Consider the following 20263-nt stretch of genomic DNA (forward strand, 5'->3'; position numbering starts at 1 on the left):
TCCCCCCACATATGTTGGTGAAATCACAGGGTGAGACGCCAGAGTGAAAACTGAATAGTCTGAGCCTCGTTTACACCTCAACTCTGATCTGGTCTGTTGTTCACCAGCATAAGTGGTAGGCAGACATCTCAGAGCACTAAGTGTAAGTAGTTTCTTTTTTGTAGAATTAGCTGTTGCTTATGACTGGTGGCTAATACATCAATCAGCCATAACATCATGACCACCTGCCTAATACTGTTTACATAGGAGTTGGTTGGCACTCGTGTCACTCTGCAGCTCACTGTGCATCTTCTGTGAATCCATTTGCTTCCACAGTTCTACTGTCAGGAAGAGCACAGATGTGTCTACAATTCAGTGAAAAATGTATGTAAAAGGAGTGAAAACTGTGGTCATGAGGACAAGTTAGAGAGAATTTTTTAGACAAATTCGACAGCATCATCACTACAGTCCCTGACTCTTTCTCTTCATAGTGTGACAGCATGCTGCTGTCTCTTAATTTCCTCAGTTGTACCAAAATGTCAAAATAACAGATAAACCAGGAGACCAGGTTATTAGCAGCAAGCTGTTAAGCGTGCAGTGAGACAAACTTAAGCATTTAAATTTGCTATTATATCCTCCAACATGTCTGATACCATCCCATAACATTTGATATGTCAGAATCTTTTTATTTTGTCAAGACAATCCAAAACAGTGCTAAACCGGTAACACAGAAGCAGGCCACAGAGAGGCTGTAATGAACTGCACACAACTTAAATCAGGCACTGAGGAGACAAAAAACAGAGTAGCTTGAGTAGGCTTCAGATAAGGAGGCACCAATGAAAGAAATCAGGTGGCTGATGCAGTGCATGAAGCTGCAGCTGGTGAGGTAGTGCTAGACAGGAAGTGATAACAAATAAGAGCCCCACACAGGAAACAGAAACCAGCTATGCCAATTGTAGGCTATTTGATGCTTCTTCAGGGCACAAACAATACCTCTGTTCAAAGTGAACTGCAACCTTAACTGCGCAAGTAAACCTTAAAATATTAGCTGTTGCTTCTGGGGAGCTTGTGGTTGGTCAATACAAAAGACCAACAGGGAATGTGTTTGTGTTGTTTGCAATTAGGAGTGAGCTAGATTATGTCACCTTTTTAAGATAATTCTGTCCACAACCATCGTTTTCGGTTCAGTCAACACACTTATTGACACACAACCACCACGTCACAGTTTAATAATACATTTAGCCCACACAAACAAACATCGCTGGTCTTAAAGACTGTGCTTCTCAGACATGATGTTCACAAGTTACAGAAACATGGCATCTGAAAAATGGCTTACACTGTAAAATTGTACACACAAATATTTGTCAGCTGTGAACAGCTGATGAATACTGTTACAGCAAAGTCAATAAAAGTTTAGATAAAATTTATAAAAACGGCTCCATATGAAATACAAAATCTAAAAAAAAACACTATCAATATGATAACATTCACTCCAGGAAAAACAAAACATTAGAAATAATGTAAATACTTGTGAGTGTAACAACAACAAAAAAAACTTTCATAAAACAATGTTTCTCAAGTCACTTGACTTATTACAATGAAGGGCCACTGCAGCAGGAAAGACAAAGTACAATAATAAACATTATTATTATTATTATATGTAGCAAAGTTGTACTTCCAGATAAATCTGTAATTTTGTAAGGAAAATAATATGTCCAGGTACAATTGTTTAAAGGAAATAGAATATTTGTAATATTACCACATTGTAATAGTTTTAGAAGAAGGTTTCAATATATTTTGTTATAAGAATAAAGTTGCATTAACTTGAACATGAAATTGTTGGTTACTTCAAGTTATGAAAATGCTTTGACCAAATTTGTTTCTTGCAAAATTACAATTTCTAATAGTTGCCATTTAACTTTTAGTGTAACATTAACAGTTTTCTTGTAAAAGTATTACCATATATTAGTAAAAATTCTAATCTTTCTTTTACTCTTAAACTTCACTGGGTGTTACTCCACATAAATATTGAGTTTATAATTATAGTTATATTTTATCATTACTAACTTTGTTTTTATTTTCCACATTACAGCAAACATTATGTGTTAAAGACATTGGACTGAAAAACAGATGTCAACATTTACACAGTACAAGATGCAACATAACACAGAACAACTTTTAACATTTGTGCATAAAATAATGCACTGAACTGAGCACAAGTGTGAGTTACCAAATCCAAAGGTTTTAACTAAATGTAAGTATCTCATCATTTTGATTTCCCTGCAGTAATTTTACTTTTATCATTCTTAGCTTTAGATTAATTTTTGATATGAACGAAGTTTTTGATATCAACACATGGATCATACATTAGTCCGGCATAAAAGGCCGTTATTGGACTGCTCGTGTTAATAACCCAAAGAAACCTGCATCTCATTTAAATCAGTATTCAACCCAAACAAACAATGTGGAGCACCAGAACTGATTGGTTTTCTCTCAGAAAAAGAAAAAACAATCAGAGGAGGAAAGAAAGCACTTCTTGGTTGTTGAGATGCAAAGTGAAAAACAAGACGTCTGGTGAGAGTAAAGGTAGAGCGGTGATAACAGAAGAGTCCAGAAATCCAAGGTCCACAGAAAGAGAAACCAATCCAGAGTTATCTGCTGCCTGTGTAGACAGGAAGTGATAAAACTTTATTTATACTGACTCAACAAGACTGACCACCAAACTGTTCATTCAGGAAGTCAGCAGAACGAAATTAACACATGTGACACCATGAGCTCGAACTTTTAAGAGTTTGTTCATCTTCATTTTTATTGTGTATGTATAAATACAGTTGGGACTTGAGATTCTGATAAAATCAAATCCATGTCTGATTCTTTGGCTTGCACTGACCAGCTCTAGTTTGAGTAGGGATGGGACAACATGTGTACCAAAATTCAATACGCCGTGGTACAGAAACATCGCAATGTGCACTGTTTTGTCTAGTGATATATATCGTATGTTCTCCGTACACCAGCAACTTCATATTTTTGCAAATAAGAGCCTAACAGAACTCAAGTCAATATATCTTGTTGCTCTTTACATAATCAAACCAGCACTAGATAAGGGAGGGAAAAAGGAATAAAGGGTTAAAGTACACATATTTCTTTTTTTTTGATGGTGTGCTGTGTTTGCACTTTAACTTGCACCGTGCACAGTTGTATCTTTTATAATATCTCTGTACTGGTACAATGACAACAAAGGGCATTCTGTCTTATTTTGCAGCTAGATATACATTGTTGTTATTGGATTTTAATTGTATTATGATTGAATAGAACTGTACACACCATATCGTGCATCGAATCGTATCGAGAAAAAAAAAAGTCATATTGTCGCATCCCTGTTACTGAAGATGTGACTCACCAGGAGCCTACTTGCTGTGGTTCTGATGAGGCTGTTGTTGTGGTTGGGGGGAGTAGTGACGAGGGCTGAACACCACCCCCCCTCCTCGGACGGTTGGTCTGATGGATGGAGAGGAGGACGGACGCTGATGGTGCTGATGTCCGGCTCTGATCGGCTTGGCTACACAGAGACAGGTGACAGGTGAGTCAGCTGTTGTCTTCTCCACCAACCAGATTCAGTGTGACACTCCTGTTGCTGCTTAGAGGATCAATGCTACTCATCTGACCTGGCCTGTAAGGTCTTGACCCTGTTGCTGCTCTTCAGAGGATAAACCCTTTAGATTTTAAGAATGCTGTGCCAGTTCCTCCACCACCAGCCTGAGTACACCCTCTACATGCTTAGTCTTAGTCAGGGGCTCATTACACATGTTCTTGACAGTTCTTACAGTTACTGATCTGATTAAATGTTAATTCTGGCTCCTCACAGGATGAACCCTGTACATTTTAATAACCTCTTCTGTAGCTCCCCTCTCAGGACAAACCTTGTGCTTGTAAGAGCATTTGACTCATCAGTAAGCTGAGTTTGTTGTGGAATGGAACAGCAGAATTACAATGGAGCCAGGCTGTGCAAAATGTGTTACGTGAACAAGCTAGTCACACAAAGCAACATGGGTATCTCTGGGTGGAACGACCAAAAGTCAAATAGCTCGTGCTAATTAGTTAACAATTCAGGAATTTGGTAAAAGACAGTAAAGCACGCAGGTCTGCAGACATCGAAAATCAGTATCACAATGATCAAGCTGAGACAGAGAAAAGAGCCAAAGGGAAAGAAAAGCAATAAAATGTGATGTGACCAGGCTGACAAATTAAGATGTTTTGAGGATGTTTAGAATTGCCCTGAGATTAAGTACCAGGTGCCTGAATATGAAAAAGAATCAGAAGGAGAAAATGATGAGGCAGAATATGACTTCCAGATGGAAAGGCAGATACTGAGGTTGTGGAAGCAGTCAGACCATGAAAGAGGAGCAAAAACCATGGACCAGTGAAAAGTCATGGAGCTTTGTAGACCAAGCAGAAGAAATAAATACAAACTTAGGCACATGCTCTGAAAAAGTTAAAACGCATTCAGAAAAAGACAGAGGTAAAGTATAAACAACAGAAGGAAATTAACAGAGAAAGTCACAAGCAAAGCAGAAGAAGCTGCAGGAAGACACCATGTGAAGACAATATATGGACTCACAAAAAACCTGGAGGACAGAGTCTCAAAAGCCAGGGGCATATACATGAAATTAAAGAGGATCCAGAACTACAAAAATATCTCAAGAAGAACAAAACTGGGGCTCGATAAAACACTGGTAGCACCAGTGTTGGGTGTGAGACATGAAAGTTGAACAAAGGAGATAACAAAGCAGCTGAAGTGTTTCATAACAAATGTCTATAAAGAAATTACATGGAAAGACTATATCAGTAGATCGGTCATATATTAAGGTAGGACCAGAGCAATGGCTGTAACATAGCAATGGCCTGGTCTTCAGAAGGAAATAACAAGAAGAGGAAGAACCAACAACCTCCTGAAGAAAGAAAACAGCAGGGTTGGAAATCATAGAATGAGGAATGGAGACACTCTGTGGAAGCCTTTATGTGCCACGAGGCACAAAGCCGTTAGCTAACAGACTCACCAATCTGAGCAGAGTGCCCTCTCCTGGAGACATTCTTGGAGGTGACCGCTTCTTTGATGCGATCCACTTCTTGCTGGTAGCGTTTGCGGTCTCTCACGGCCGACTCCCTGGCGTCTCTCAGGGCAGTTTCAAGAGCTTTCACTCGCTCTGCTGTGGCCCGCAGACGCTTCTCCAGCTTGGGCAGCTCACAGCGAAGGTCTGAATTGTCCCGCACCAGCTAGAAAATGCAGAGGGTCAAATTCCCTGAAGCTTTTCTGTCAAATGTTCAGATACCACCCATTTTTCCTCAGACAAATGTAGTGGGTTTATTAAACACCAGGCTGGAGCCACGGTTTGAGCTGTTTCAGCAACTGTTTGTGAGATTTTAGATTTTCAAATGTTAGTAGAGGATGATTATGTACTCTGCTATAATTAAAGCAATAGTTTGGAATTTTTCAAGTCGGTGTTAAGACAATATTGATGTATCCCTGTGTACATGAGAAGAGATATTGGTGAGTTTTAAGGTCTCTGAGCAAAACTCCAGTAGGAAACACCAGCTAAAACTTGCATGTGACTACTAGAACATATCCCTCCACCACGGCTCATTAAGGCACTGTTCAGGGAAACAAAAGAGGAAACGTAGACCTAAATAGGCTGTAACTTTGAAATATACTGACTCGAATTAGCTTACTGGGTCAGCTGAAGCTGCATTTGAGCCTCAGACAAACCTTGAAGTGCATGTTTTTACAGAATGAGAGTTGTGTAGTTTGTCCCTCATTTTTTGCAGCATAGTGACGTTCTGTGTGGAAATGTTCAGGGTCAGTGTTTTGAGAGCAGGAGAGGTGACAATGACCGAGACCTAATCTCACACACAGGGAAACATCAATATTGTTTTAACACCAACTTGAAAAATCCCCAAACTATTCCTTTAATTCACAAAATTTGCAATGATCACTGTTACTGGAAAAGCACAATAAACAGTGCAGATGGGAAAGAAAGGATGTAGTCAAGAAAGAAAAGTCACGTGCACCAAAAAATATCCATAGTTGCACTGAACCAGCTCTCTAAAAATAATAAATATAATAAATACGCATAAGAGATTATTACCAAGTAGAAAACATGGCAAATAGTATAAATAATATATGAAATTATAAAGCAGTTAACAGTGGATATGAGTTGTCTCCTTCCCCCCCCATCTTAAAGGTAGTGAGGGTGTCTGCCTCCCGAACTGAGACGTGGAGCTGGTTCCACAGGAGAGGGAGCTTGATAGCGAAAGGCTCTATCTCCCATTCTGTGGACTCTAGGAAGCACAAGCAGACCTGCACTCTGAGAGCCAAGTACTCTGTTGGGATGATAAGGCTCTACGAGGTCTTTAATAGGGATAAATGATGGTTAAGATGGCGCCGACAACGAAGGCAGCCTTGGTTACACGAGCTTTCTTGTGTTTGTTATTTCATCTTTGTTGTCTTTGTCTCTTGCAACCCATCCCAGATTACTTTTACCAGGGAAGAACTATTAAATATTGGACAACTCACACTGAACTACCTTTCTCCGATTTTTGTGAATGAAGAATGCTGTGTGGACATTCTGATCAGAGGCACAGCTGCCATATATGGGACCCGGAAGAAACGCCGGCATGGCAAGTGTGCGGGCGCTTTATTCAGGCTTCGCCAGAGAGGAACACAGACTCCACTCCCGTCTATCCACCTAGCAAATCTCTGCTGCCTAGTCAACAAGATGGATGAAATCCTTCTTGTGAACAGGACTAACCTTGACTTTGCACGCTCTGCTGCCTTATGCTTCACAGAGACTTGGCTCAGCGACTCCGTAGAGGACAGCATGATACAAGTACTGGGCTTCCCGGTGTACAGAGTGGATCACATAATGGAGCTGTCCAGGAAGATGAGGGGAGGTGGAATCTGTCTCTACATAAATGAACATTGGTGCACAGATGTCACGGTGCTAGAGAGGGCATGTAACACAGACTTAGAGACGATTTTTATCAATTGCAAACCCTTCTATTCTCCCTGAAAATTTTAAAGCTTCATCCTGGTTGCTGTCTATTTAAAACTGAACACCCACACCAGCGCACTACAGCTCTTGGCTGAACTTATAACTAGTGTAGAACTGGAACGTCCTGACTCCCCACTCATTGTGCTAGGGGACTTTACCAGAGCAAATCTCACCCAAGAACTGCCCAAATACAGGCAGCACGTCACCTGTCTCACCAGGGACAAAATCACACTGGACCACTGCTACACAGCAATAAAAGATGCCTATCGCTCTGTCCCCCGCACAGCCCTCGGATGCTCTGATCACTGTATTGTTAGGCATTTTTTAGTCAGATAGAAATTGGTTAGATACTTGTTGTATTAGAAATGTCGAGGAGGCTAAGTCAAAGCTACAGGGCTGCTTTGAATGCACAGACTGGAGTGTATTTGAGGCTGCAGCAACATACCTGGATGAACTCACTGACACTGTGACATCAGCTTTTGTGAGGATGTGTGTGTGCCCAACAAGACATTCTGCACATACAACAACAAAGAGCCCTGGTTCACAGTAAAACTCAAGCAGCTTTGTCATGCCAAAGAGGAGGTTTACGGAAGTGGAGGCAGAACTCTGTACAGCCAGGCCAGAAACACACTGACAAGAGAGATCAGAGCAGCAAAAAAGAGCTACTCTCAAAAGCGCCATCAGTGGACTGAACAACTACAGACCTGTTGCCCTGACATCTGTAGTTATGAAGTCCTTTGAAAGACTGGTGTTTACCCACCTGAAGGACATTGTGGACACCCTGCTGGACCCTCTGCAGTTTGCCTACCGGGCAAACAGGTCTGTGGACAATGCAGTCAACATAGCACGGCATTACATCCTGCAACACCTCGACTCCCCAGGGACCTATGCACGGGCCCCCTTTGTGGACTTCAGCTCAGCATTCAACACCATCATCCCAGACATCCTCCACTCCAAACTGACCCAGCTCACTGTGCCCCCACCTGTCAGTGGATTACTAGCTTTCTCACAAACAGGGAGCAGCAGGTGAGGCTGGGGAAAACCACATCCAGCACCCCGACAATAAGCACAAGTGCCACCCACGGATGTGTGCTCTCCCCTCTGCTGTTTTCACTCTACACAAATGACTGCATCTCGAAGGACCCCTCTGTCAAGCTCCTAAAGTTTGCAGATGATACAACGGTCATTGGTCTCATCCGAGATGGCGACGAGTCAGCCTACAGACGGGAGGTTGAGCAGCTGGTCCTATGGTGTAGTCACAACAACCTAGAGCTGATCACGCTCAAAACAGTGGAGATGACAGTGGACTTCAGGAAGAGCACCCCTACCTTTCCCCCCTCACCATACTTGGCAGCACTGTATCAGCAGTAAAGTCCTACAAAGTCCTGGGCTCCACCATCTCCCAGGACTTGAAGTGGACATCCAACATCAGCGCCATCATAAAGAAGGCGCAGCTGAGGATGTACTTCCTGTGCCAGCCCAGGAAGTTCGACCTGTCCCAGGAGCTACTGATACAGTTCTATAAAGGGATCATCTGTTCTCTGCACCTCCATCACTGTCTGGTTTGGCTCAGCAACCAAACAGGACAAGTACAGACTCCAGCGGACAGTCAGGACTGCAGAAAAGATCATTGGTGTGAGCCTGCCCTCCATGGAGGACCTGTACACCTCACGGGTCAAAAGGAGGGTGGAGAACATCTCTGCAGACCCCTCACACCCTGGACACAATCTGTTTGAACTCCTCCCCTCTGGACAGCATTACAGGTCATTGTGCGCCAAGACAACCAGGTACAAGGACAGTTTCTTCCCCTGAGCCGTCACTCCGACACACTTAACCCATGACAATATAACTGGACAATAACCCTCAGTGCAGTACCTGTAAATATACATTGTACAGATTATACAAATTCATACAGATCTCTAGTTTTATTTTTAAGTACTCCATTTCTATTCAATTTTTATCTCGTCTCCCACTGAACATTCCTTTGTCTGACTGCATTGTTTATTGCTTGTTTATACTGTTTATTTTGTTATACTACTTGGCCTTTATTGTTGCCTTGCATGGGGATATGTACGTACACATTGAGAGCCGCTGTACCAGAATCAAATTCCTTGTGTCCAGCACACCCGGCCAATAAAGCTGATTCTGATTCTGATTTAAGATACGACGGAGCCTGGTCATTAACAGGTTAGCAATGGTAACTGAAGTGGGCAGGGCTTAGTGAAGAGGTGTGGATGTCCCCTGTGGTTGATTCACTGACCTGTCTGTGGACTTTGCTGAGCTGCTCCAGGTTACTTTCTAAGAAGACAATTCTATGTCTCTGAGCCAGGCTGCCGCCAGCCTCGTCACTGTCGTTCTCTGAAATCTGTTTAATGAAGAATCAAATTAAATCAGGTCAAAATTATTAATAAATAAGATTATGAAACAACACAAAGTTGTACAATACAACAAATACCACCATAAAAATAAGAGGGATAAAAAGTAGCAGACAAGTTACACTAATGCAGACTAAAAACTCTCAAACTACTCCAAAGCAGTTAGTTATGAAGCCATCCTAGCATGTAGATGAAGCTGATTTCAGCCCTGGGCGCTGCTGACGAAGAAGCATGATCACCCCTATTTTTCAGCTTTATCTTGGGGACCATTTGGTCAGCCAGCTGAAGAGACCTTGCGGGAGTATAAGCTATTAAAAGATCAGTTAAATACTGAGGGACTAACCCATTTATTGTTTTAAATGTCATTAATAGGATTTTAAATAGCACCATAAAACACATGGAGCCGGAGGAGAGAGGCCAATGTAGGTGTAATATGATCCCGTTTCTGTTAAAAGCAGAGCTCCACCATTTTGGACAAGCTTCAAGCATACAAAAACCTGCTTGAAATGAAAGCATGGGGGGCCTTTTCAAAGTAATCTCAGGATAAAAATGCCATGATAATTCTAGTGATGCACCGATGCGATTTTGTTGGCCAATTCTAACTTTCTTTTTTTTTTGTTAAGAGTCTGACTTGCCAATTCTGATTTTGGCCAATTGTGTTTTAATTTCTAAGAATGGCAGCTGACAGTCTACACAATCATTTTTGTAACTTTTTAAAATGAAAACTTAAAATAGAAATAAAACACTGTAATTAATGTTTTATATTTTCCTTATTCACTCTCACTCAAACAAATCTCAAAGTAAAAAAGTGCTCTAGGATACAACACAAACCTTTTTAAACAAACCAACTAAAAATGAAGTGCAATATTTGTACTTCTCCAAATATAAACAGGTTCAACAGGTAATAGGAACAGAAGAATGTCTGTTACTGTACATCAGTCCTACTGAACATGCAGTTTGCTTTAAAGTGTGTTGTTTTTATTTGGTGTTCTACTGTCTGTTGGATATACTGCACATATACACCTGCATTTCATGTGTAGCCAGTACTCCGTTTACTGTGTGCCATTTTTAGACTAAAATTTTCCTTTCTCCACTGTGTTTTTGTAGGCTCCTCTGTGTACCAAGCCACTCCAAAGCCAAGTGAAAATGTGTACGGACACAAGCACAAGGTGCATGTGAGATGCCATGTGCTGCACACACTACGCCACTGTGTGTGTGGGATGTGAACCGCCATGCGTGGAAATAGGACCGGCACAGAATCGGATATCTCAGAGTGACTGGCTGGTCAGCGGTCAAGTCAGGTCAAGCTACAAACCGGCCAACTGCAATCTCCAGTGAATCGATTGGTGCATCTCCAGATAACTCCCAGATTTTAACATATGGTTCAACGTGGGGAAAATCACAGTAACCAAGCCTAGAAACCAAATATTCTGTTTTATCCTTATCAAAGTGCAAACAACCTGAGGCCATCCAAGCTTTGACATCCTCAAGGCAAACTATTAGGGGTTCAATAAAAGTAATGAATATCATCATGGCTCTCACACCATACAGCGTAAATCACGCCGTGGTAGCGGTACTGATCCTCAGTAGCTTTTCACACAGATGGTTCAACTTTACTAACAACAGCAGACTCCATCAGCTTTCAGAGTGCGTCTGGACAATATAGTGGCATGGCAGCGGTGACTCCATAACAACTGAAAGCTTTTGATTAAGATGACGTGAGCTTATAGTACCAGCCCTGATGTGAGTTGACTCAGTTTATAAGGTGAAAGTAACAGGAATAAAGCAGTTGCAGCTAGTTGCTGACTTATGTCACTGAATTCAGCAATGATCATGGCAAAATGCTAAACAGCAACAGCAGGCAAGATACTTGACAAAGGGACATTTGAACACAAATGGCTTTCTGCACACACAGGTTTATGATGAATAAACAACAGCTCTTCTCCCACTCTGCGCAAACAGATGCAAACACAAGCCCACAAGTCTATCACAGGGCTGACACTTAGAGACAGACAGCCACACCCACTCCTACGGGCAGTTTAGAGTCGCCAGTCAGCCTAAACTGCATGTCTTTGGACAGTGGGAGAAGGCCGGAGCACCCAGAGTACTTAATGCCAGAAGGTAGACGGCGACTGTGGTTCAGTGGATAGAGCAGTCAACTCCCAACCGGAAGGTCGAAGATTTGAATCTCGGTGCCTGCAGTCCACATGTCGAAGTGTCCTTGGGCAAGACACTGACACGCCCCCCCACCCGTTGCCCCTGATGGTTAGAGCCATCAGTGTGAGTTGGCACCGCAGATGGCTGCCTCGGTTCGGTACCGGAAACAAATTCCTTGTGTGTAACATACTTGGCCGAATAAAGGTGACTATCCTAGAGGGACCACAGACAGACTCAGAAACAGCTTCTTTCCAAAAGCCCCAGTCTTAAAGTCGTAACCAAAGCTTAAAAAATTTTAAAATGGCCTAAATTAATACTATTACTACTAAATTATACTACTATTAATATGCTAAATTCAGGCACTGAAGTCCAAGGTAAGAAATTCAAACTTGAGCTACAGATGATAAAGAATTAATCAGATCTCAACTGATCAGTCAAACCAACTACTGATGTTCTTACATTCTTGATTCGAGTGCCAATGTCCTGGATGAAGACTTTACGCAGCTTGTTCAGCATCTGCAGCTCTTTGGCCTGTTGAATGAAACATGACAACTCAGCTGATCTGATATGTCACCGCTGCACAAAAAGATAAGATTAAGATAAGGACAATGTACGTACCACAGTCTCCTCCAGACCCTTTAGGTCCTCTTTGGCTTGTTCTCTCTTCTCATTCAGGAACCTGAATCACACAAACAGACCGAGTCTAAGAAAACAACCTGACCAATGAAGAAAAACTGAAGAATCTGCAGTGACTAAACTGTCGAGTTTAGACACCTCCTCCTGCTGTGTGAGTCTGAGCTGACTGGGTGATGAGGAGAAACAGCAGGTGGAGCTGATTGTCCAGTCAGTGCCATTAAATCAGCACAGAAGAAGAGGAGGTGCTTAACAGAGTTCCGGTCAAAACTCAAACGATGGAAATCTAACATTTCTGTTAGTTTTATGTGTTAATGTGAGGTCAGTTACAGCCTCCTCATCATTCCACACGTATCTGACGTTTCCAGCTCCACTGGAAAAGACTACTGACATTTTAAGGCTGTATCTACATCCCAGGCCTTAATGCTCAGCTCTGATGTTTCAGTCAGCTCTGATCTCTTTCGATTTGCTGCTTCACATCCGTGCTTGTCAAGCTCCGGTGTGAACACCGCTGAGCACCTAAACTGCTGCACATGCACATATTTAACTGAAATGTGAGCCCCATGCACACAAAAACAACAAAAGGTTATTTGTGCAACGGTAAAATTGCAGTCTCCCCACAAACTGCTTGGTTATGACATGTTCCTTTGTTAGTTTAGTTTTAATCTTCAACTTATTTTAATTCTCATTTTTAAGCTTACCTTACATGGGTTCATGATTGCATCATCTTAATAAAGGCTACGTCTATGGTTGAGTCTCTAGTTAGTACAGGGTTTTGGATAGACTCGGGTTTTACATCACCACAGACATGCTCCTAGTTTGGCTTCCAAAAGATTAAGACTGATTTTGAACATGACTTCTTGACTTGTTCTAGAATCTAAATCAACTCGGATTGTAGTGCACTAAAGGGGCCACAAAGTCTAGATTCTTTAAGATGTCATATGCATTTAAAGTTGCCATATTAGGTACAAAATATAAGTACAGGGTTTAGATAACAGGGATTCCTCTGGCCACTGTAAGTACAGTGCACACTCAACTGATTCTCTGTAAAGATTGTGCCCTGTTATGCTGTTGTATGCTGGTCTGGTCTGTTTACACTGCTGTGGACACACCAGGTCTGAGACACCACAGCTGTGATGGAAACGCATCTTTAATCAGATACTTCATGTACACTGCCATCTATTCACTAAATCTGTTTAACTTTTTAACCACATCAATTTTTACCAACAAGATACCAGTAAACACATGTTACACCTTTTTAATTAGCTTTTGAATCAGGTTAGATTATGTGTAGATTAAAATGTGAATCAAAACTGGTGGATAGAAACAATGAGAGCTTCTTAAATGTAAAATCAGGATGTTTGTGCAAAAGCAGTAGAGATGCTTGATGAGTCTACAGTACAGAGGGACAAACTTACAGGACTTTCTGAAGTTTCTGCTCTTTGTTGTGATCCTCAGCTCTCAGTTTGTCAAAGTCTGACTGCAGCTTCCTGTTCTCCAGCTGCAGGGCCTGATTCACACTATAACGACACAATATTCAATCACACAGTACACTTATTTATACTCCATCACCATGTTGCAGTTCAGCGGCAGCCTAAAAATGCTTAGAAAAAACTAAAAGTGCATAATTAATGAGGCCAAAGATTCACAGAAAAAATAAACTACAATATTTTTACTTTTGTTAAATAAAGCAAACAAAAAAACAAAGCAAAATTTGACTAAAAGTCATATTCTTTACAAAAAGCTTATCAAAATCAGATGCCAAGTTAAAGTCATCACATTGTGACAGAACTCGGAGAGCGCAGACCTCCACCAAGGGGCAACTCAGTTTTGCCATGATGCCATAAAAGCAACATTCCTGTGACAGTCTGTCCCCCATAATATGACTGCGTGACCATGAAAACCTGCTGCTGGCATTTAGAATGATGCTGATATCATTATTACTTTGAATGTTATTCAGGAAAACAACAGACAGGACAGACATTGACTCGGTTTAGGATTCAAATGTGGACTTCATTGAGTGGATGTTGGCAGAGCAGCGAAGATGTCACATTTCTGCAAGTCTGTGTTCTGCTTGTTCAATAACTGTTTGATAAACCTGTTATGTGGGTGCGCGTGTGTGTAGGACCCAAGCATGCAGCAGGTAACAGGAGGATCAGAGGATTGGGACGTGCAGGTAAGTTGACAAGAGATGGTAGGTAACAGGAGGACCAGGCTGTGCAGGTGAGTAGCCGGGTGAGACAGCAGGAACCAGGAGCTGTCACATCAGTACTTGGCATTGCCGTCAGTCAGGATAGTGCACGATGTAGTTGGCAACCAGAGTAATGAATAGCATTATTGGCGCACAGAGTTCTGACGGTCAGGTAAGAGCATGTGTAGTTGGCAGTCAGAATAGTACACAGTGTTACTGGTAGTCAGGTTTAATGCACAAGGTTACGGGCAGTCAGATAAGTGGATAGTGTGGTTGCAATCTCAGAAACGGAGAGATATGCAGGCAGAACTACATACAGCGTTACAGACAACCTGGTACTCAGGTAAGTGCACTGCATCAGGGCGCTGGCCTTGCAACTGGTGAACAGGAAAAACACAAGACTGGGGAGCGTTATTCACTTCATGGTTCATAGCTAGGCAAACATGAATCCCATCGTAGCAGAACATGCACGGAGTCTCTTGACAGCGGGACAGAAACAAAATCTGGAGTGTGTGGTGGTAGTGATAGTATCAGGATAAGTCAGGTCAGTCAGACAGAACATCAAATTGACAGTCAAACTGTCAGTCCAACAGTCAATGAGCCAGCAGCGACTAAGCGGAGAAGAGGGCGTATATGTGTAGAACGGGACCAGGAATGAGTTGCAGGTGCATGAAATAACAGTGATTAATGCGATATGGCAAAACTGTGTGGAGAGAACAGGACCAGGGAGTAACAAACAGCAGGTGCATGAAATAATGGTGATCACTATGACGTGATAGAACGGCAGGGAGAGACAGTGCAAAAACAACACAAGCTTCTAACTTCTAACTGAAGCTGTGTGTGACCTTTGATGCTTTTTTCACCATCACTGCACTGGATGGTGGCATCATCTGGCAAAGGCACTAAGATGACCAATCACCTACAGGAGATGATCAGGGACGTGGACGCCCACAGGTGGAAGACTCTTGTGTTTACCTTGTTAGCATGAGCATTCACTGCTATTCACTGTTGAATTTGGGCCACAGTTAATGCACCATAACGACACGCCATGCATTTTCGTTAGTACCGGATGTTGGATGGCGTTTTTTATCCATCACTGCTGACACACTGGCTGTAGAATTGGTGCATGGTAGAGTAGGCTACATTAGCAGCATGGCTAACCCAAACACACAGGCTGGACATGTGAATGAAGCCACTCACGTTGACTCATCATAACATGGCTGTATCTTACACGCCTACAACACTCCCCCTGCACCCTCTCACCCCCGACCAATGCAGCCCCATGCATTAAAACACAGCAGGGAGTTGCATTCTTGCCAGACTACTGATATCACAAGACAGCTTTTACCTTGACAAGATATAGTCACATTTTAATATTGTGAGAGCTCGTGGCATAAGATCTTGTCACACCCCTAGTCCTAACGTTATCTGGTAACACAAAAACAACAACACCACCACAGCAGAGTGTATGTCTTTACTAATGCCGTTTATGAAATACTTGAACACAGGCTGTAACTCTGTCAATGTCAGTCCGTCTGTTATGCCCCATCTAAAGGAAAAGGGGCCTAACATAACAGTTCAGAGACTTATTCCATCCATGGTCCCCAGAGTACCTGAATCCTAAATGACAAAAAAACACCTAAAGAACAGTTACTAACCTTAACTTCCTAAGCACATAAAAAAGGAGAAAAAAAGAAAAACTACAGTGGCAGAAAAAAAAAGAAAGAAGCCTAAGCCCGCCAGAATAGCCTAGTTACACGATGTCACATGCTTACAAATACACAGCTCTGACATAATGTTGAGCTAAGGAATAAAATCCAAAAAGACTAATAAAACTGTCATAGACTACTGTCTGCTGCCAAGCCGCCACCCAGCCGGTCTGGAATTCACCTATTTGAAGGCTAGGGAGTGCTGGATGGACCAATCGTTGGTAACCTCCCCCTTGAATCCAACCAATCAAGCACGGACACATACTCTCATCCGAACTCACCCATCACATTCTCATCTCCACACACACCCCCACAAGAGAACACAGGAAACAAAAAAACATATGGCATGGGGCCATAACACTGTCTCACGGACATCTGTAGTTTTTCCAGATGTAAAAAACTCATCTACCTCAGTCCCCCAAATAAATAAATTCATCACACACCAGAGGGTTTGGTAAGTCTTTGTGACTGTTTCGCCAAATAAGCCTTTGGAGTTGGCAGCCTAGCAAACCCATCTCAGCCATCTTGTAATAGATTACAAAGCCCAATGTATATTATGTGCGATATGAGCTCATAATCTATGGATGAAAATCAGCTGTCCCTGCATCCAGTAGATCCTTCTCCAGTGCATCTGTGCTGGGAGAGCTCAGCTGTGCACTTTGGCTGCTTGTGAGGCTGCTTACTTCACATACAGTAAGCAGCCTCACAGTGGTCAATATTTTAACATATGCCTGAATCCAAATTATGATATGGATCAGCACCAAAATATAATCAACCGTTCCATGGGCCATACCCTACCTCGCACAAATTTCATCAAAATCAGCTCTTTTGAGTTATGCTGTTAGAAACCAAACCAACCAACCAACCAATCAACCAACCAACGCCAACTAAAACGTAGCCCCTGCCCTTGGTGGAGGTAATAAAACTAATATCCCCAATAATGATTAGAAGATCATGTGAACATTTCCAGGATTAAATTATAATCAAGGGACATCAATCTTCAGTTAGTGATCACTTATAAATAATCAGTAATCAATAACACACTGTTTGAGTTGGTCGAAGTCTCTCTGTTTCTGCTCTATCTCATCTCGGAGGCGACTCAGCTGTTTCTGATGAACTTCCCTGTGGTTTTCCATCTGTTCCTCCAGAGTTCTCTACAACACACAGCAGCAGATAGTTCATTTACACGCTTATTTTTCATTTATTTATTAATTTATTTTATTTTTCTTTAGTTTCACACAACAAAACAACAAAAAGGTGACTATTTTAAGCCATTCAGGCTCTCCATCATAAGGACCAGGATTTATTTCACTGATTAAAGTGATACTGAACTTCAGTGAAGGATCAGTCTGGGGTCTTTTTAATATTTCTATAACCACAGTTACGTTCCATGTGCAGTACAGACCCAAACCAACAATGTATTAGTCCAGCTCTTAATACTTGGACTCCCTGTCTGTGGCTCTCACCTCCAGGTCCACTGGCTCCTACTGAAAACATAGGCCTAGGCTGCTGGGGGGGCATGATGTTCTGAGCTCCTCCCATCCCTCCCCTCTCCTCCCCCTCCCCTCCTCTCTTCTCCCTTCCCCTCTCCTCTCCTCTCTTCTCCCTTCCCCTCTCCTCTCCTCTCTCTTCTCCTCTCCTACCCTCCTCTCCTCTTTACACTGATGTAAATTAGAAACAATACAAACTTTAGTCCTGAAGAGCATCAGATTTAACACAGTATTGGTTTGGGATTCACTGACAATAAGAGAAATGCAGAGTAACTGTCAGAGAGAACTGAGTCCGAGTCCAGTACTCTGATGTGATCTGATAAATTCAGTAACAAAATGTGATTCTACCTTCATCTCTACAGCATCCTTCAGTCTACTCATGTGTTCTTTCTCTTTGTCCATCACTGTCACCTCGTGCATTTTACCTAAACGAACACACATACACATATTTGTTTATTTAAAAAGACTTAACAGCTGTTTTACGGTTCTAAACAAAGACTTTATGACAGAACAGGCTCTGTTACTGTCTCTGGTTTGTTGAACTGTCTTTGACATTAACATCAGTCAGCCAGTCAGAAAGCAGTGTTTCCTGTAACCATGGTAACTTTGTCTGACCTTGAGCATGGAGTTTGGCGACCTCCTCCATCAGAGCGTCCTGACTTTCCTCCAGCTGCCTTTTTTTCTGCTCCACCTTGTATAGGTCATCCGTCAGAGACACAAGCTTCATCTGGAGCTACACAAACAACAGCATTGACAATAAGAACATTTTCATAAAATGTAGGACCAACAATGTGTTATTGAGAACGTCTGCCCAGCTAGATCTGATTTCCTGCTCTGAGAAGCTTAATAAATACCAGCCCTGATGTTTTTTTTTTACCTGTGAGATGAGTAGCTGACAGCTACTGAGCTCCTTCTCATTGGCCTCCATCCTGCAGGTGTTCTCCATCAGGTTGACCTCCAGCTGTTTACTGCGGTTCACCAGAGATTTTACCTCAGACTTCATCTTACTGATGTAGAGACGAGCTGTGGTGAACTCCTCCTCCATCGCTCCACTCATCTGAAGGTAGAGACCGAGTCAGTAAACACAGACTATGATGGGTTCCTCCATTTTGGACTCTGTCCCCTCAAAGCTCAACTCTGTCAGGATGCTTTGCTGTTGATCAACTCAGTTCATATGTCAGTTCACCAAAGTTGAACGTGTCATCTTCCTGGAGTGAATCTAGTGATGAACCGTGCATGTTAAGAAAGATTTATATTCCTCTTATGTTTCTAAAAGACTGGCATTCTGCAGGAATTCAGCTTGTCTCCATGTATACAGTAAACAGTTTTCATCCTACAGTGTCACCACACCACGTGACATGTAAAGTTGGTATTAGTGGCAGATTATGAGAGAAATGTGAACATCACAAGAGTTTGGGTCTCACAGCTTTGAGGTCGGAGGTACCGAGGACGTTGCCAATGTCATTGAGGTCTCTGAGCAGCAGACTGAGGATCTCTGTTGACCTCTTCTTATGATGAGTGCTGAGCTCCTGCAGAGTGGACAACTCCCTCTGAACTGCCTCCAGACTCACCTGGAAGCATAGGTGAACAAGAAAAAGAAATGATCTCTACGAAACAGGGCCACTTCAACACTTATACTGTCCGATACATGAATGGACATGCATCATATTGTAATTGTATTTGTATTATTGTATTGTAATTGTAGAGAGAGAGATAGATAGATGTATATATATATATATATATATATATATATATATGTATAGTTGCACTGAACAGCTAACTGACAGTTGACTGACAAAATCCTCAGTCGGGGACAGCCCTACTACATAGCTTGAAAGGACGGGTACAGCCCTACTACAGAGCTTGAAAGGAGGATACTTACACCACTCTGTTCATCATACTGCTCGGAGTCTCTGTTGATAACTTTAGTTCTTCACTGGTTCTTCTGCAATGTGGAGCTCCACAAAGTTCCATACTTAGCCTGATTTTATTCACTTTGTATTGTCCAGAGACATTTTAACTCCGACCTCACCCTTCTTTCTGTAAGTGGACTCACAGTTTTGTGTGAAAGCTCCTCGTTCAGCTGTTCGTTGAAGCGGTTCTTGTTCTCCACCTCCTGGCTCTTGTGGTCATAGTTGACAGCGAGCTCCTCCAGCGCCTGCAGCACCTCCTTCACCTCCTCTTTGGCCAAGTCATTGTCCCTCTGCATCTGGGACAGCTCCTCCTGCAGACGCTCATAATGCTGATGGCTGGATGCCAACATCTGGGTTGGTAGAAGGTTGATAAACAGATTGATAAATGTGTGGGACAGTCTGTATGTTCACAGAAGAGGCTGTAACACTCAGGTGAGACTCACCTCATCCTGATCAATCAGCTGTTGTTTGAGTTTCTCAACTGTCTGACTGTACTGGTTGATTTCATCGTCCTGAAACACGAAGCACAAAGCTTTTAATCTTTCACAACTTTTAACACAAACATAAGGTCTGAGCTGGTTCAGGTGCGACTCACCTTGTTGTCCAGATGACAGTACAGTACAGGCAAGACTCACCTTATCGTCCAGCTGCTGGTACAAATCAGTGATGAGCGTCTCGTATTGCGCCTTCTCCTCGTCAGACAGAGGGACAGGGCTGGGGGCGGGGGCCAAGCTGTCCATTGCTGCTGTTGTGTCGCTGCTGCTGTT

General features: G+C 42.4%; 1 protein-coding gene across 1 annotated transcript in view; it reads right to left on the reverse strand.

Moving 5' to 3' along the window:
* Positions 1-1191: 1191 nt before the first annotated feature.
* LOC109970418 (kinesin heavy chain-like) overlaps positions 1192-20263 on the reverse strand; it is a 34815-nt gene continuing 15743 nt past the window's right edge. Inside the window, exons 13-27 of the mRNA XM_020617959.1 lie at positions 20132-20255; positions 19940-20008; positions 19640-19846; positions 19008-19154; positions 18461-18640; positions 18199-18316; positions 17932-18008; positions 17138-17247; positions 13612-13713; positions 12179-12239; positions 12020-12091; positions 9289-9393; positions 5037-5253; positions 3380-3538; positions 1192-2641 (exon numbers count right to left, since the gene is read on the reverse strand). Of these exons, the coding sequence (XP_020473615.1) occupies positions 3387-3538; positions 5037-5253; positions 9289-9393; positions 12020-12091; positions 12179-12239; positions 13612-13713; positions 17138-17247; positions 17932-18008; positions 18199-18316; positions 18461-18640; positions 19008-19154; positions 19640-19846; positions 19940-20008; positions 20132-20255 (1741 nt within the window). The 3' untranslated portion in view covers positions 1192-2641; positions 3380-3386. The remainder of the gene's footprint in view (positions 2642-3379; positions 3539-5036; positions 5254-9288; positions 9394-12019; positions 12092-12178; positions 12240-13611; positions 13714-17137; positions 17248-17931; positions 18009-18198; positions 18317-18460; positions 18641-19007; positions 19155-19639; positions 19847-19939; positions 20009-20131; positions 20256-20263) is intronic.

Source organism: Monopterus albus, unplaced genomic scaffold (assembly GCF_001952655.1).
Source record: "Monopterus albus unplaced genomic scaffold, M_albus_1.0 scaffold198.1, whole genome shotgun sequence".
In the NCBI taxonomy this organism is placed as follows: Eukaryota; Metazoa; Chordata; class Actinopteri; order Synbranchiformes; family Synbranchidae; genus Monopterus; species Monopterus albus.